General features: G+C 42.7%; 1 protein-coding gene and 1 non-coding gene across 3 annotated transcripts in view; both read left to right on the top strand.

The window, feature by feature from the left end:
* Nucleotides 1-19,201, top strand: part of ETV5 (ETS variant transcription factor 5) — a 60,174-nt gene that overhangs the window by 11,565 nt on the left and 29,408 nt on the right. For both annotated transcript variants that reach the window (XM_027061242.2, XM_053221107.1), the window contains exons 6-7: nt 16,410-16,539; nt 17,452-17,739. In XM_027061242.2, the coding sequence (XP_026917043.1) occupies nt 16,410-16,539; nt 17,452-17,739 (418 nt within the window). The remainder of the gene's footprint in view (nt 1-16,409; nt 16,540-17,451; nt 17,740-19,201) is intronic.
* On the top strand, nt 10,225-10,327 carry LOC113600067 (U6 spliceosomal RNA). Its single transcript, XR_003421035.1, has one exon. It is a non-coding gene; the product is annotated as a U6 spliceosomal RNA (small nuclear RNA).

Raw genomic sequence — 19,201 nt, forward strand, 5'->3', positions numbered from 1 at the left:
TACATTTGGACTTGGGAATGACAAAGCTGTAATTTCCCTACTCCTTGGCCTTCTCTGTCCTGTTTCATTTGCCACTGTGGTCGGATACATGTCATTTTAAAATGATACTTCCCAGACTGTTACTCAGCTACGGGGGAGCTTCACTCCGGCTGTGACCCTTCCGCTGGGCACTCATCAAATGCCTTGTCTCCTCAAATGAACATCACAGGAAGTACCAGAAAGAACCCAGCCTCTGTGCAACCTCAGAACCCGAGAGGCCTCCTCCCCTGAAGTGAGGCCAGGTTCTAGGGGTCTGCTTGCCTCAGCTGCACCCACCTGAGACATCCTCCACCATCTTGGCCAACAGCTCACAGACACGTGCGGTCAGGACAAGGGCCGTGTGAGCTAAACCAGGGCCACCGGATAAGCATGAAAAGGACAATCCGTGAAAAAGCAACCCAAAACTTAGTAGTAATGATTCAGTGCAGCTGCCTCAGGGTTTTAAAGAGCTCTTCTGAGTTCCTATCCCTCATCCTCACCACTGAGATGAGACTGTTGCATTTGTGTTTTGCTCTAACGTGGTGGTTTTTTTTTCCCTGAAATATTTCCCTCACTATAAATTGGGCCTGCAGGAATGTCTTCCTTCCCCCATTAAAAAAAGAACAGGCCTGGGCAGATTGTTCTTTTGTGAGAGACTTTGAAACCTCTCAGGAGGTAACCCTAGATATCAGCTGTGTAAGAGGATGCTGATATCTGTGCTTCTCCGGAGGGGCTGAGGAGGACTTCAGCTTACATAAACACTTTTCAGCTGAGTGCCTGGAAATGCTTTGTGACTGCCTGAAAGGGCACTTAATGAGGGTCCTTTATACTTTTCCCATAGAAAAGGTAGAATAGACGAGGAGGCTGTGTCTTCTACGTGGCTGCAGGCCCACAGTAAAGACCAGATCCTGGAGTGCCTACCCCAAGTGTTGAAATCTGAATCTTAATAGAGAATAATTTAGTGGTGATGACATCACAGTGACGAGGGCTGCTCAAGTCAGATTTCTGCCCCTCAATTCCTTTCCCTCTCCAAGGAATCTTTCTTGAGGAATAAGGAAAAAGCAGCATAGGGTTTTAATGTCTTCTGTATTTTGATGAATATTAAACTTAGTCCCTGCTTCCCGACTCACATTCTTGTTGAAACAGGAAACAATTTCTCTTAGGCTCTAAGTGTCTCCAAAAACAGAGAATCCCTGTGCTACGTTTCTTTGTAACTGCTGGAGCCATAGCACTGAGCACTGCACACAGCCACTACTTGGTGAATGCATTTTGCACACCAGCCCGCTCTCTGTTATGAACCCTTCCCACTCCCGTCTTTCAACAGCCCCAACACCAGCCTCTAACCGCTTAGAGCAGTAGAGGATCTCAAAACCCCAGTTCTGAGAGTCCTTGGGATGACCTCAGAGATAAATAGGAAAAAAACTAGTTAGGACTAGTTCTCATTTTCTGATTCCTCCTTCAAACACATCCTCAAGCCAACTCTTCCCAGGCTGCATTTAGACTTTGTGCAGCTAATGCTATGTTTCCCAGTAAAACTGCATGTGCTAGAGAACAAGTCACAGTGTAGGCACCCTTGACGCACTTGCCCAGTTTCTGCTTTTAGGAGGAGGGCCATAGATAGAACAGTTCTCGGAGAAGCTGATTTCCTAATTTCTCTAGAGTTGGGATTTTCTCCTGTCAGATTTTAAGTTTGAAGTCAAAGATGAAATTGTCCACAGTGCCTAAGTCCCACTTAAAAGACTTTTTAATGATAATAAAAGTATTATTAGCACTTTTCTTTAATGCCGGCTTAGAGAAGAATCATGTAAATTGGGAATAAATTATAAGAGGGATGTTGAAGAAGGTTTAGTTTTGCATTTTTTTCACCATTCAGGAAAAATGCCCTGTTTCCCCTTTTCTTGGTGTGTTGCCTGATGAGCAGCTCTCCGTGGTAAAATCTGCTGTCGTTGACATAAGGCCCACAGTAGAGGAAGCCATCCTGTCATCTCTGCTGCAAAGGCTCTCAGTATTTATTTACTTAAAAAAATTTTTTAAGTATTTTCATTTATTTATTTAAGTAGGTTCCACACCCAGTGTGGAGCCCAATATGGGGCTTGAACTCACGACCTGGAGATTGGGACCTGATCTCATATCAAGAGTAGGATGCGTAACCAACTGAGCCACCCGGGCACCCCACAAAGGCTCTCTTTAGACCTATTTCTCACAAATGAAAAGTAAATAAATAAGTTGTCTGTCATATTGGCAAAAGTCGAATATTAAAATTCTTTGAACAGCTGCCCCAGGAAAGGAATTAATAAGAACAATGTTCAAATTTTCCTTTTGGGGCAAGGAGGCCAGTCAGCTACCTTTTTATCCTACTACCCTCTGTCTGTGTTTTGTTTTTTGTTTTTTAATTTGAGAAAGAGAGAGCTTGAGTGGGGGAGAGGGACTGAGGGAGGGAGGAAGAGAATCTTAAGCAGGCTCCACACTCAGCACGGAGCCCCAATGCAGGGCTCACTCCCACGACCCTGGGATCATGACCCAAGCTGAAATCAAGAGTTAGATGCCCAACCGACTGAGCCACCCAGGTGCTCCTTCCTGCTGGTCTCTTAAGCTTGAAAGTAACCAAATGCCCCAGGTGGAAGCCAGTTCTCCAAGCTGTGGGTCTAAAAAAGCCCCACCCCGTGGTAGTTGTAACGGGGTGGTGCATTTAAAGCCAGAAGAACCGCTTATTTTTATCCTGACTCTCCTCTGAGTCAGCTCTGTACACTCGCATAAGCCTTTTACTTGACTGTCAGATGCTTTGGTTTCTCCACGGCCCACAAATTTGGGGATGTGACACATTTATGCAATTAGATATATTCGTTCTGTGAAAGAGCCTCATATCTGTTAATACACAAGCCCTCCTTCAAAGTTGGGCCAGTTCTTTTCGAATCTCCTTGTCTAATTTCTAACTCTTCTATTCAAGGCCTCTGGGTTTCCATTTTCAAATTCTAAAGTAACAATTCTAAATTGTTGGGATAAATGCGTCCTTTGAAGAGAAGGAACTACCCAGATCCAGGCTGTTACAAAAATAATACCGTGGTATGGAGAATGTGACCCTGAAGTAAACCTGCAACTAATTCATCTGTGTCAAAACAACAACAACAACTCTGCTACCGTTGGCATTAAATTATCTTCCTTCTTTGATAGCAGGTTTTCTGTTTGGAAATGACTATTCGGAAGATTTGCAATTTTGTGCTGAGGACAAGAGGGAGCTGTTCCGTGATAGACACTTGTTCTTACCCACAGTTTCCCATCTGTGAATCAGGACGTTCCTGATTCAGTACCTACCTCCAAAGTGGGTTCCTCCTCCTAACACCACCACTTCTTTTAAGGAGGATTCATATACGGAATCGATTTCCTTGTGTTTCAGCCAGATTTAGAATAGAAGCCTTTAAAAATCACCTGTGTCGTTATGGTTATACTGACAGAGGTAAAGAAAGGACAAGATCAGTATCCCAAATTCCGTTTAGCAACTGGTCCTCCTAGATGACCAGAGAAAGACATGACAAGCCAACTTTTTACCCTGGCAAACTCTCCTCAGGACCACAGGTCAGCCGTGAGGACTCTTGCTCCTAAGGCCTATAACAGGCCATTATCGACCTGAGCTCTTCCCGGGGCCCACTCAGCCTTTGCTGGTGGAGAGTAGCTTCCAGCCCCTTGCAAGAGAAGACACAAATAGCTCTGAGGATCACTTCTGCCCTTCTGAGCCAAAGCTGTCCCCCTCGCTGTCTCTCCTATAGAACTTGGGTGTCATCCTTGACTTGGATCACATTTTCTCCTCTCTGGAGGGGGAGTAAAGAGGCAGGGGAAGCCTTGAGCCCCCGCCTGGAGGCTAGGGTGCCTCCCGCCCCCATATTCTGAGTGGTCGGCCTGAGAGGTAATACAGTTGTACGTTACACAGTGACCTCCCAAACTGACTTTCGGGGGCGAAATTTAGTTTTTCATCTTATGGCGAGTAGTATTTCGGTTGGTGATTTGATTCTGAGATACCATGTGCTAGTTCTGCCAGCCAGCTGCTGCCATTGCTGGAAGAGACCGTGGAAGAAGGGGGAGGGGAGGGAGGCCATTTATTTGCGGGATGTTGTAATCGTTGAGCTGAGCCTAGCAGAGGCAAACCTCCAAACCACCCCCTTCCCCTCCCCATTATATGAAGTCACTAGATGATATAAACATTATAACTCAAATAATATGATCCTAACAGTAGAAAACACCCCAATAAAGCCCTTTCCTGTGAAGCATAATCCCTGTCAAGTCAATCCCCCTTTCCTACAGAGAAACTTGAAACCTCTTGTAAGTGTAAAACCACCGTGGTTTTTTTTTTCCTCTTCTTCTTCTTCTTCTTTTTTTTTTTTTTTTTTTTTTTGTCTTTTCCTGCTTTTACCCTAGCCAGAAGGGCTTTGTGTGAGGGTCTAACAGAAGCTACAGGCTGGGGGGCCCCTTGAGCTGGAACTGCAGATGTGGTTCAGCATCCTTGGAACTAGATTTCTCTGTAGTTGAATCTGTCTCGTATCATACATTCCACATTCCAGGGAGCAGTGAGGGCATAAAATGCCATAACACCGGCCCTATACAAAACAAAATTTAGAAACCCTTCGCTTCCCAGAGCCAGTGTGAGCACTGCAGCATCCTGTCACTGATCCGATGCCAATCCTGTGAACAGCCAGCCTTTCCCCAGAGAAAGCAATGTTCTGCAAGCTCCACGTGTATCCATGGCACGGCCTAGACCCATGTTGCTGTCCAGCTCCAGTCCCTAGAGATTTAGGGATAGCCAAGGTAAACAGAAAATGGAAGAGGGGCTTACACAGCCTGGCTTCGTGGTTTTAACTGCCTCGTGGTATCAATTCTGTTGTCTGATTTGAAACCCAGGTGGAAGAAGTTCTATCAATAACTCCAATTCCTGTACCCTGGGAGGAATTCTACTGCCTTTGCAGGTGGCCACTTAGAGATATTTCAGATACCACTCTCCACTAAAGCTATTTATACATTTTCAAAGTTGGGCCAGTTCTTTTCTAAGCTCCTTTTCCTCCCTTTAATTTCTAACTCTTGTATGCAAGGCCTCCGGGTTTCCATTTTCAGAATTCTGAAGTAATCTTTTGATGTCCCCGCTAACCCTGTTTTTCTGCCACCCCATTTGTGAATTGGGAGTGAGTGCTCCAGAGACCAAATCTCCACCCTGTCTTTCAAGTAAGTACCTATCATCTTTAATAAGAGCTCACCAATGGGATTCCTAAGCTTGCATCCCGAAAAAGTTTCCAGCTCTTGAATTTCCAAATATTTGATATAACTTCATCCACTCTTATGAGCAAAGAAAGGTATCTTCTTCCCTCACCCTTTTCCTTGAGCAAGACCTGGCTCCAGGGTTTTTGTTTGTTTGTTTGTTTGGGGTTTTGTTTTGTTTTGTCGTCATCTTGGGGGTTTGTTGTTGTTGTTGTTGTTGTTGTTTCACTCTAGTATTCCCCAGCCATGTTCATGCAGGGTCATAAGACTTGAATCTCACTCTTAGGTTAGCCCTTTTCAAATAGCAGTGTAACCCTAACCCTACTTTTTGGATCTGCCTTTTCCATAATTCATGTCATGATAGTAAGGTCAAAGTCTTTTTTTTTTCCTTCGGCTTATTGTGTTACCCCAAGTTTTTAGCTCTAAATCATGAAAAAATAGAGTGGGTTTTTTGTTTGTTTGTTGTCCACACACCCAATTCCTGAAGCCTCTCTTTTGCTGACTGTACGTTTTCCCCACTGCATAGAAGAAATCTGATTCCTGAAGCCAGATGTTCCGGGAGCTAGCTTTATCAGATCCTAATTTGGCTCTTGCGTTATTTATCGTACAGAAGATAATATTGGTCATATAAGAAGGGCTTCTATAATTGCTAATTGATGAATTCTGCTACCTCATGGTTGGTTCTCTACCTTGGGGCCCAGAAATAGACCACCAGGGTGATGATACTCAGTCCTTTGGTCCCCAACAAGCAACTTGACAAGTAGGAAAATATAACCTGGAGTAATCAACACTGTAACCACCACCAGGATTAATCACCAATCTGAAACCCTGAATACTGCCACTGTGCTAATCCTGAAGAGAACTTTCCCTGTACCTACTGATACCACATTCAATCCCGGAGAGGAAGCCTTGCTTTCTTAATGTGGGATTTTGCTGAGGACAAATGCAGCCATTCTTACAGTTTGGGACTGCAGAATGAGTCTGTCCTGAAATCTTAGTCCGTGCATGTGTATGCTGACCTAGATGTTGGCTGCACCAGATATTTGTCATATTTCCCATGAGTTATATAGAGAGCTTTGATTCCACAGCAGAGTCCTACTGCCATCCTTGATTCCCAAAACATAAATGCACGGGGGATTCTCTAAGCCAACATACTTTTAAAATACAACCTGGGTCTTTAGTCCACATACCTTTCTGATCTAGCCTGGTAGGCTAAGTTAGACCAGTTGGAGCCTCCAGAAACTCTTGTGCCTTTTCTCTCTAAGGCTCAGAGCACCAAAGGCCAAGGCTGCCCATTTCAAGCTGCTTCTCCTGGCCCTGCCCACCCTTTATGGACAGAAGGAGCCAAATTAGCTGCTTAGAAGGGAAGAGAATGAAGGAACCTCAAGGAAGAGAACTTTAATTCTTTTTCATTCTCCCAACCTTCACAGATTGGTGATGACTACATTGTGTCCTCTTGAGGACTCTAGGGATAAAATCTAAGGAGTTGTCCACCTGTGCTGGTAATGTTCTAAACCTGTTGTGCGTATGTGTTTACAAGGAGTAAGAATGCTTTGTGGTCTTGAGTTGGGCATATGTTTTAGTTCCCATTATGTATGTATTAATGTATATGTGGAATTACTGATAGATTTTACTTTTGTTAATATTTTGTACTTGTGTAATTACTGTCTTTTTACGCAGGCAGTGGTAGAGGTGGCCATGGACCATAGTCATGATGACAGCAGTGGCACTTTTCATTTTACCCTCTCTTGGGTGTTCTCTTCTCCTGAGTAGACCAAGGCCAAAAAAAGTATTTGAGAACTACTGGCTTAGATGTTAGAATGTAACCAACATTTGTCTTTGTGTAATTTTAGATTCCCTGGGCTGCATCACCCAAACATGGTCAGGGATAAACGGGATAGTATCCTTCCAATTTGGTAATGGGCCCAGGGTAGCTTTCTTCATGTGTGAATGCATGGTTTTGAAGTTCTTAGCACATCTACTTTTGACCTGTTAGTCAACCATAAGAAAGGCGTTTTTTTCCTCTGAGTATCTCAGAGGAGATGGGGTATAATATCTGTCTTATTGATTGATTTTTAAAACATATTCCTGTATTTGCTTCATTTCTCTGTGTATAGATTTTTTTTTCTTTCTGAACCATTCAAAAGCAAGTTGTAGACATAATATTTCACCCCCAAATACTTTAGTGTACATCTTCAAAGATTAAGGATATTCTACATAACCTAAGAAAATTAACTTTTATTCAGTAATATTCAGAATTCCCCAGTTGTCCCTTAAATGTCTTTTCTAGCTGACACTATCATTGGCTTTGTTCTCGGATTCAAGTAAGAATCATATATTGTATTTACTGTTATGTCTTTTTTATCTTCTTTACAACAATCTATCCCTTTTTCCCCCATAACATTGACCCTTTTTTGAAGGGCCCTAGACAGTTGTTTTTTAGCTGTTGACTTTTGGGGGTGCATTTAAAGGATATGTAGAAATGCAAACATATAGAAATGCTGGCCTGAGGCACAGAAATGTCCTATAGGGTGCTGATTCTCTCACTCTTATATCCATGTTATTGTGTTGACTTTAAAATTTCTTTTTTTTTTTTAACGTTTATTTATTTTTGAGACAGAGAGACACAGAGCATGGAGGGGGGAGGGGCAGAGAGAGAAGGAGACACAGAATCGGAAGCAGGCTCCAGGCTCCGAGCCATCAGCCCAGAGCCTGACGCGGGGCTCGAACTCACGGACCGCAAGATCGTGACCTGGCTGAAGTCGGACGCTTAACCGACTACGCCACCCAGGCACCCCATGTGTTGACTTTAAAATACTGGTAAAAGAACAGAGCAAGTCAGATGGAGATACTTGGGTCAGAGATAATTTGTGCGTGTTTGAGGAGAGGGCTTTGGAGGGAATCATTGAAATTTTTTAGCACAGCTTACTAAATAGTTGACTTTACTATTTATGGATGATTTTTCACTATATTCAGTTTTTAAATTTATGCTTACCAAGGTTAGCTGTGTTAGCTATGAAAACAACCAGCACATTCTCCCATACCTCCTCCAATTCTGCCTTTGGCTTTGGATCTTGTGCCCCCTAACTGCATTTGATAACATTTCAAATTTTTATTTTTGGAAACTGTTGCTGGGCAAAATTAACGTTAACTATTACAATGGGTTTGAGTATGTTTCTTATTTGGTTTGGAAATCCAAAAGGCATCTCCTTTTCCAGATGCTCTTTTGAAGTGCCAGAACTTATCCACCTACTTTATCTGCCTTAAACCTTCTCGGTTCCCAGAACAGGGTATTATCTCCTGTCCTTGTCATTCACCAGGACTGCGATAGCAATTACAAAGAATATTGAGACATTAGGAATATATTTTATGCTTGAAATGAATTTTTAATCTACTCAGCCCTAAAATAAAGACCTCTTTCTGACCTCTTCTGGTAATATGGTAGAATATAAAAACTAAGCCTAACTGTATCTAATCTTTTTTTTCTTAGAACTAGCTATTTGCTCTTTGTCTCAAAATTTGTCCAGAAAAGGCGAGAGCTAAGGAAAGGCAGCGGTATATTGGAAAGTAGGCCTGTTGGCTTTGTTGTGCTGTTCAAACCACAGGTCCCAAGGGACACTACATCTGGTGACTTAAAGCCCTCTGGTCTTTGCCAGTAGGGTACTCTGACAAGTAGAGGGTAAATGAGAAGAGAAGAGATCACACTTGCTCTTTCTGGGTGGCTTCTTTGGTTCTATTTGACCAGTGTCCTTTTCATACTCACCTGTCCTTCTGCTTGATGGTCTTTCCCTCTGCCTTCTTTCCTCATGCTCCACTCACTGCCGTAACCGAAGAACAGTATGGGCAGATGTCTTGGGCTCTCTCCACCCCCCGCCCCCATTCTTGAACTAAACAGTACATATTTCCTTTCTGTGGAGGGAAGTGAAGTGGGATGGTAGTGGTCTAAGTGAGGAACAGTGACCTAAATCCAGCGGCAAAGAGAGTAGTAAGCTTAAGAATAGACCTTCACTTTAGGATTACGACTCTGGAATCTCGAGAAGTCTCTGACCACGACTATATTCCACATCACGTTTGTTCAGAAGGGCTCTGAGAGGCTCGAGAGACATAGGCTAGCCACCTCAGACACAGCCTCGTGGACATGCCATTTGGAGGCAGGTGTTGGTATTCTGGTCAACTTCCGTCATGAGACACAACTTTCCATGTGAAGTAAGAAGATCGTGGCTGTCGAGTGTGACCAAATAAGGTCCTCTCCCAAGGGCAGGCCTGCACAGCTGATTTGGGAAAGATTAGTCTGCCCCACATGAAGGTATTGAAACTGAAGAAGGGAGGAGGAAAACCCCAAAGCAAAACCTGAATGACGATTACCAGGGGACGGTGGGCAAAGCCTGTGTGTGAAGCAGGAGAAACAACTAGTCTTCGCCCCACCCCACCCAGACTGCAGTGTAGCTGATTGGCAATTTCTTTAACACTCAGCAACTACCTAAATGTTACATGTATTCACAACAAAGTCAGTGGCAAATTGAAACTTGGATGATTATGAAACACTAGAGGAAAGGCTTATTAGACGAGGTGGGTTTTGTCTTTCTTAAAAAAAGAAATTCATTTTGAATCAAACTGTCGTTCATCATAACATTCAACAAAAGTGTTTTCCTTTGTTTTGATCGTATGTGCTGTAATAGTGAAGTTCACTGCCAGCACTGGTATGGGGTAGCTCCCTTGGACAGAGTCCACAAGCCTGTACTTGTGGGCAGGAAACAGATTTTGTCAGCAGAGGGAATTATTATTTCTCTTGAATGGGCCAGTTTGTCTATTTTTTTCTATTTTAAAACAATTGGGCTATTTCTTTGGAAGACTGCTTCTCTACCCTCACAGAATAAAGATTTTTTAAAATTTGAGAAATCTTCATAAGTATTAACTCAACGATGCTGTTTAACAGGGCTGCTCTCTTTAAAAATGAGGAATTTGGTCTCACTTCAACACACATACTAAACTTGGAACGATACAGAGAAGATCAACACAGCCCCTGTGCAAGGATGACACACAAACTCATGAAGCGTTCCATATTTTTCCTAAAATAACACTGTATGTGAACAATCCTGGTATTAAAATTCTAATACTTAATTAAAAAAAAGAAACTGACTCGAAATAATGTAGAGCAATCGTAAGAGTACAGTTTGACAAGCTGTACAAGCATTTGGATCAGGACCCAGAAAGCTTCTCAGAATACAAGACCCCTTGTGGCCCCTGAATAGGCACTACCCTCAGAGTAACCTCAATCCTGATTTTAAACACCGTATATTGGTTCTATCTCCTTTTGAATGGTGCCTAAATCTTTTGTGTCTGGCTCTTACTCAACGTATTTGTGAGATTCCATGTTGTCCATGTAGTTGTAATTTCTTTATTCCCATTTCTGGGTAGTGCTGAGGTTTAGTTTGGGGTTACATTGAGCCTATAGATAAATTTGGGAAGAATTGATATCTCTATAATATTAGGCTTTCCAACCCATGAACATGATATACTCCTCCATTTATTGAGAATTCTGTGATTTTCTTGGGTTTTGTAGTTTTCAGCTGAGGCATCCTACATGTCTTTTATTAGATGTGTTCCCAGGTATTTGATGTTATTTGTTGCTATTATAAATTTACTTTTTAGATTTCATAGGTCTACAGAAATAGTTCTTTTTCATATTAGCCTTGTTGCCAATCATCTTCATAAATTAGCCTATTGATTCTTCTATTTTGTGGATACTTTTATATTTTCTACATACCCAATTAGGCCATCTGTGAATAATGACAGTTATATTTTTCCTTTCTAATCCTTTTGCCTTTTATTTATTTTTCTTGACTTATTGCATTGGCTAGGATCAGGCCAGATTTTTTTTTTTTAATTTTTAATGTTTGTTTATTTTTGACAGAGAGAGAGAAAGAATGGGGGAGGGGAAGAGAGAGAGGGAGACACAGAAACCAAAGCAAGCTCCATCCAGGCTCTGAGCTCTCAGCCCAGAGCCCGATGTGGGGCAGGAACTCATGAACTCCAAGATCGTGACCTGAGCTGAAGTCAGATGCTTAACCGACTGAGCCACTCAGGTGCCCCAGGATCAGGCCTGATTTTTGATCACTGTGTCAGAAAAATGTCCCAAGGAGTTTTCTAATAGGTTAAGTTGATTGATCTGTGGACTATAATATCTAAATTTAAAATGGTGTTATGCTGGTCTACAAAGCAATACACTGTACTTTATGGTGCATATCCACAGATGTGGGCTTAAATCTAATCAGATAGTCGTCCTTGCCTTTCCTACCCCTGACAAGCAGAGGTATAAATCCCATATTTATATGGGATATATAAATATTCCATATATATTTGTGCATGGATCCTTAACAGAGTTCTTATACTCCAGTAGGAGTACAGATAGTCCAAAGTGTTCTTGCCTCACACGTGGCATTGAGAGGGCATTGTCTAGAGTCAGTTTCAGGAGGGACAAGACATTTGGGGAGAGAAATGGTATCCATGGTAGCAATGTGTTATCTGGCCAGTCAGTGACTGACTGTGGAAGATACCAGGTCTCCGAAGTTCCTGCAGTTGTGTAAATAAGCAGAAGATATTGGCCAACTGGAATATAGAAGGGAGAATGAGATCTTTTAGGTAGAGTGGGAGGCAAGGACTGATAATAAGTAAAGGCTGCTGGAGTCAAGAAATGTTGGTTGCCAGTAGGAGTGGGGGAGGGATTCTGGGCATTTTAGTGGCCTAGGGAGAGGGAAGGTGTGAGTCGAGTGGATGCAGGTGTTATCAGGTGTCCCTCCAGCTGAAGAATGCAGAGTAAACATGAGGATACAAACCCTGAGAGTTGGCAGAAAGTATTCTTCCACTCTCTTCTCTGGTGTTGTCTTTCTTCTCCATCTCTTTCCCTATTCCTTTTAATTCCTTTTTGATTTAGTCTTTTTCTCTCAGATTCCCTCTAGGAGGCAATGTGGTAGAACACTAAGCAGTGTTTAGGTAGGAATCCTGACCACTTACAGCTACGAGACTGTGACAGATTACTTACCCTTTTGAGTCTGGGTTTTCTCATCTATAAAGAGGGGACACTGGAAGTAGCTTTCTCACTGGGTTGGGAAGATCGGATAAAATAATGTATGTAGGAGCAGTTTGGTGCAAAGTAAATCCTAAGGAGTCTATGTGGCTGCCTCTGTCTTGATCTGTCTACCTTGTTCTTTTCCAGAGGTTTGTTCTTATTCATTTTTTTCTTTGTTCTAGAATACTTTCTTTCAACCAGGTGTAATGTGATATTTTTGTTTTTGTTGAAAAAAGGTTTATGTACTCTATTTTTAATGTACAAAGTGGAGGAGTGAAATGTCTCCCATTTCTGTCAGTGCAGTAGATTACCGAAATGACAGAAGCTCTTGCTTCCTCTCTTCTGTAATAGCAGAAGCTCCAAGACCTTGAACAATTACTGTAATTCCTTTGGGTCTCAGTGTCCTTATAAATGTAGGGGCCTGAATGAAGTGAACTGTGAGGTCTAACTATACATGCATCTATGAGATGATGCTAAAAGTCAGATTCCTCACAAAATTGTACATGCCATGAAGAAAGGGCCATGTTTGTTGGGCATACCGTCCTGTCCTCAGCATCTCCAGGATGCTTGACCCATAGAATATGCTCAGTGAATGGATGAATGGATGAATGAATGAATGAATAATGAAATATTTACAACAATGAATATGTTCCATACTCACCAGGAATATTTGTCAGGGCACCATTGGCTTTATGGGCCCATCTTCTATAACTCTGAGCTTAAACTCAGAGTTTTAAATTGTAGAAAATGTTTATCAACTTACATACTCAACTTTTTTGGCATTTCTTTTCCAATTTCCTTAGGAGTTCATGATCTTTTTAAATTCCAATTCATTACCATGCTTTGTAGTCCTGGGTCTGTCATCGTTTAGTAAGTTGCCTGTGAGAAGTTAAATACTCTATTTTTGAAAGCACAGTGTATTAATACACAACATCATTGCACCATCTGCAAGGTGCTGTGCCATTTTATTTCTCAAGGCAGCATCACATATCTCATTTTACAAAGGAGGGAACAGACTGAAAGCAAGGAGCATTGCTTGGGCTTCTAAGTTCCTGCTTTAAATACACCACTATCTCTGACTAATGCATGCCATAATTAGGTTCCTTCACACATCCCCTGGTCCCTGTAGAGAGCTGAGCCTTCTTCCTTACCACTCCAACGGCCCCTAATGATTTTCTTGTCAGGGATCTGAGAAACTTTAAATCTCACTCTGGCCGTGTTCCACATTCTTTTCTCTCTTTCGAATGGTTCATTCCTGGGGAAAAAATATTTATGACTAACACTGCTTTGCCTTGTAGGGGAAACGTAACCTTCAAGGTTAAGAATTCATTGGAAACATAATCCATTCAGTCACTCAATGTCTTAGTCCATTCAGGCCGCTGTAATGAAACACCACGGACAGGGTAACATAAACAACATAAATTTATTTCTCAAGTTCTGGAGGCAGGAAGTTTGAGATCAGGGTGCCGGCATGGTGGGGTGAAGGCTCTCTTCTCGTTTTGTCCTCACATGGCTCTACCCTCATGACCTAATCATCTCCCCAAGGCCCTCTTCCTAATACCACCACACTGGGGATTAGGATTTCAACATAGGAACTTTGGGGGGGGGGGGGGGGCGACACAAACATTCAGACCAGAGCACTCATCAAATATTTCTTGAACTCCGCCTTTGTGTAGAGAACATAAGATCTCAGGTAGAAGACAATTTGAGGGTAGTAAAAAGTATCATATATTTTGCAGGCAAAATGATACGATGCACACTGGATTTGAAGAAATCAAGACATTAGACCTAGCTGGCAGTTTAGATTCTCTTTTAAAATGGGTATATATGGTTCCTGAAGCCATTATAAAATTTTTCTTTCTGGACAACTCTGGTTTATCCTCTGGTGTTAGTCTTGTCAGCAGATCTGGTAACTTTTTAAATAACATTGTGGAAATGTCAAGACATTTCCAAAAGCTTAAATAGGAAAATTGAGTGATACCACAATTGCTTACTTTCTAAACGTAGGTAAAATAGTGATTATAAATGATTTTCTTTAGATAAAGAAAAGTAGACTTTTCAAGGACATGTAACTTTTGTTTACACTGGGGTATCAACACCTTTCCTTATTATTTTTCCAAAACTTTATGAGAGGAAAGGTGACGAATGACAAAGGGACAGTGCTGAGAACCACCGGAATATGCACTGCATTGGAGAAGTGCTTTGTTGTTTTTTTTTTTAACATAGTCTTTTCTCTTTTTTTTAATGTTTATTTATTTTGAGAGAGAGAGTGTGCGGGTGGGAGGGCCAATGAGAAAGGGAGAGAGAATCCCAAGCAGGCTCCGTGCTGTCAGTGTGGAGCTTAACACAGGGCTCAAACTCATGAACCAGATCATGACCTAAGCTGAAATCAAGAGACACTTAACCGACTGAGCCACCCAGGCACCCGGAAGAAGTGCTTTCTATGTCAAGTTGTCTGACTCTCCCTTTTCATTTACTAACAACATTCTAACAACAAGCTTAGTCATTTTCTGTCTAAAATGTCCAAAAACATTTGATAACAATTGAGGGGTAGCTGCCATGATGTCACCATCAAAAAATCACGAGACTCTTATGACTTCTAAATATAATCTTACAGTTCCGAGCTTATTTCATGTATTTAGGAAAAGCCGTTGGCATTATGTAGGAAAGGAAAGATAAAAACCTATCCTTTCCAGTCAGTCATTGGCAGGACTTTGCTTTATAAATTTATCATCTGTGATAGTCATCTGTCTCATTTGCTTACTTCTGAGACCCAAATTTGGGGTTGGAGAAGGCACCTGAGAAATCAGTTGGCCAGAAGATTGTTCAGTCTTAGCAGAAGAAAACAGATGCTCACTACGCTCATTCTGCCTAATATAATCACTAAGAATTAACCAAACACCTGAAAGTATATTAGGAGTAAGCACTGAGTCATACAGAAATTTAAGTGGGTCACCAGGGCACTGACTGTGGTTAGCTATCTAATGAGACCTTTGATACACTGGAGAGTAGCCGGCACAAAACTTAACTCCTCCCCCACCCTTCAAGATAGCTGGACAGAGAACAGCGATTCTAACTCCTCGGTAGAAGAAGGCATCCCCCATGGTGTAGCGTCTTTTAGAGTTTGTCCTTCTACCTTGGGTAAAATGCCCTCTGTAAAATGACTTCGCTCCTAGATAAGACAGAAAGGGAAAACCTGGTTTTATGTTGTTTCATTTTGCTACCATGTAAGTCATCTTGATTTTAAACAATTTGTCCTCTCAGAATCACATATGGAACATGCCCTTGACTTCCAAACATTACGCAAGAGCTCTGTGTATTATTTCATCAGTTTTGGAAAAGTAATTGGCACTTATCTCAAAGGATTGGTTATGAAACCTGCCCTTCCTGGTTGGTCGGTAGGAAAGGCACAGAGCAGACATGAGCACAAAGCATGAAGGTTTCCAGGACTTGTCCTTATGCAGTTAGCCTTTCCTAAATCATGGTTTAGTCCATTGTTGTCTTTCTTTGCTTTTAAATTTTTTGAAATGCCCTTAAAGTTGAGTATTTCTTACTCAGAGCTGATATTTAAAGCCGCTCTAGGAAGGACTTTTAAAAAGTCATATATTTAATTTATATGCCTCTGAGTAAGAAATGTGTTTGCCAGGGCAGTCTCAAGCCTCTGATAAGCTAATGTGGAATGTCCACCGATGTATTTTTGGCTCTTTTGCCCTTTTTGGAAACAAAATTCTTCCTGTCTGCAACTCTTGGTATTCTCTCACACCTGCATTTTTCTTGACGAACCATCACCTGCAGGAATTTTTAAGGATTTCAAAGCCTCTGGGAAGCAGACCCAACACCAAAGAAATTGGGGGGAAAGACATGGCTATTCAAAATGATGTTGAATTGTGACTTTACAGAACTTTTCATTGGTTTTAGATGGAAGGCTCTGTGTTTAAGTGTTTGGCTTTCTCTGGCATGAGACTTGACCTGACTCCCAAGAACAATCAGCTAGTTCCAGGGTTTGCAGAAGGAAGCATTGTGCTCCCTGTTAATCGGCTGTCCTCTCTCCGTTCCCCCCTCGTCCCTCTTCTGATTGCAGTGGTGCTTCATGCCCCACCTCCAACCAAGATCAAACGGGAGCTGCACAGCCCCTCCTGTGAGCTGTCGTCCTGTAGCCATGAGCAGGCTCTCGGTGCTAACTATGGAGAAAAGTGCCTCTACAGCTATTGGTAAGTGGAGCCAGAGCGAGGCTGGCCAGAAAGGAGCCGTCGGGCCGACTGTTTCAAGTACTATTCAGCAGACACTCAGCGTAGCGTTCCTGGTCTTTCATGGCAACGTAATCCCCTAGTGTAGGCCAGTCCAAATGGGGCCTTTGTGCTGCACATAAAAAGCAAAACTGCTAAACTGGCTCCATGGGGGAACTGAGTTCATGGGGTACTGAGCCCTCCTAAGGGAAAGAACCTTGAATACTGGGATATTTGATCTGTGGCTTCTAGGGAGGGAATATATACTTCTTCATGTCTATCATATGTTAATGTGAACTTTAAGCACCAAAGAAGTAATCTTCAAATCAGAATATATGAAAAAGTCCCAAGGCTTGTGCCCTTTACTTAGGAATATCCAGGCCCCAGGAATGAGGCTTTAATTTTAAATCATTCTTTGCTCTAGAAGATAAACATAGATCTGCCTGAAAGGGGGAGAAGAGTCGTTAATTCAAGTGATGTTACAGCAGAAATTTATCTGCAACAGAGATTCTGACTAGTTCCTGGGAACCCTGGAATACTTGGGAGAGTGGGCCAGAAACCTCCCAGAGCAAAAACTCTCCCCTCTCCCATCCATCCCTACACACGCATACATGGAGAATTCTGTTAGAAGGGGGAAAAAGGAAACCGGAAACAGAGGCTAAAATTATCTTTGAGAAGAATCACTAGAAGTGTTAAACAAGTCCCTGTGACGCAGTGTGTTTGTCACTTTTCAGAGGTACAAATATTCCCTCGGGGCTGCCAGCAATTTAACTATGTTAATGCTGTCATTTCCTGGCAACATGGACTGCAACCTAGCCTGGCTGTTCTGCTGGATCTGGTGACCATGCTAATGGCTTCATTGCAGCTTAACGGTTCCTTCTCTTTTTCTGTTTACAGTGCCTATGATAGGAAGCCTCCCTCTGGGTTCAAGCCATTAACCCCTCCCACCACCCCCCTGTCACCCACCCATCAGAACTCCCTATTTCCCCCACCTCAGGCAACTCTGCCCACCTCTGCACATGCCCCTGCAGCTGGCCCGGTACAAGGTGTGGGCCCCGCCCCCGCCCCTCATTCGCTTCCTGAACCTGGACCACAGCAGCAAACCTTTGCGGTCCCCCGGCCACCCCATCAGCCCCTGCAGATGCCAAAGATGATGCCTGAAAACCAGTATCCGTCGGAACAGAGGTGGGTACTGATCTGAGCTTCTTTCACTGCCTCCATCGCCTCCCCTTTGCCCTGTGGGGAGAGAGGAAGCAGATAGTCATATTTACCAGGTCCCTATAAAGATCTCAGTGCATCGAAGCCCCTTGTGAGGTAAGATGAATGATAATATGAATATGACCTGTTCTTGAGGCACTCCGAATGATTTATGAAGTAGATAAGGGAGAGATCATTAGTACTGTCCCCCCATTATGGAGGTAGAAGCAGAGTGGCTTGACCAGGATACACAACCTGCTGACCCTCCCTGAGGGCAAGTCTCCTGGCTCCTCATTGGATCCTGCCTACTAGAATTCAGCCTTGGTTTATGCTACCCATAAATACTTTATTAACATTTTACTTGTGTATTACAGAAGGTTGCTGAATTATAAAAGGTATTATCACTCATCTGATTTTAACACATTGTAACAGGGAATTAGCTAAAGACCTTATCTGTAATTACCTGCTTTTGAGATAGAAATCTCCTGGTTTCATTCCAGGTAGGTAGTTCTACATTCCTAATAAGAAAATTGAGGCATCAGAGTCATTCATTTGTTGAACAAACTCCAGTAGGAAGGTAACCTACCTGCAAACATCAAACTTAATGTTTTAGGTCCCAGCCTTGTAAGTCCTTTATTGGGGTATTCTAGAATTTTGTGGATGTGTGCGGCCCTCCTTTACATAGGGTGTTCCGGGACCTGTCTTTTTCTTTCAAGTCTCTCTGGGATGTATATAGGTGAAGAGTCATCAGTGAGGATGTTACCAGGGGTTGCAAGATGGTGACCATTGCCTTTCCTTTCTGTCTTTCTTGTTCTGCCTCGTGTGGGTGTGGAGGTGAGGGGTAGGAGAGGGAGGAGGGAAGAGTATACCTTCCCCAGGCCTGGTCCAACCCAAATGCCTCCCAAAATTTGTTTGAGGGTCACTTTATTTCTAGATGAAATACAGAAAAAAAGCAAGCGTTCTTGTTTGGTTCTGATCCCCTTCCCCGCCCCTGCTGTGAAAGTCACCCTAAAGAACTACATAATTTGCCTGGTGAGTCTTTAGTCCCCTCGTGAGGCCAAGAGCCGTGAACGCTGATGATACATAGGGCCCCAGGGGGCGAGCGCTGACTGGGGGACTGGCTCAGCAGAGGGCCCTGGTTTCAGTAGAGAGCCCATCTGAAGGAGACAGCCACCACGAAGTGTTGCCAGTTTATTACCTTGTTAACAGCCTTGCACTTCTTCAGGAGAATTTGGAAATGTGGATTTTGTGTAAAAACCCCAGGTTTTGTGGTTTTTCTTTTTAGGTTGGCAACTAACTCAAATTAAAAACAACAGCAACTCTCTGCAGACTAAACAAAACCTCCCTGTGGGCAGAATCACTCTGCAGGCCTGCCAGTTGGTAAACTCAGGCCTGGACACCATTTTTATTTCAATAGTTTTTTTTGGTGTTGTGTTTTTAAACAGTATCT

Source organism: Acinonyx jubatus, chromosome C2, assembly GCF_027475565.1.
Source record: "Acinonyx jubatus isolate Ajub_Pintada_27869175 chromosome C2, VMU_Ajub_asm_v1.0, whole genome shotgun sequence".
NCBI lineage: Eukaryota > Metazoa > Chordata > Mammalia > Carnivora > Felidae > Acinonyx > Acinonyx jubatus.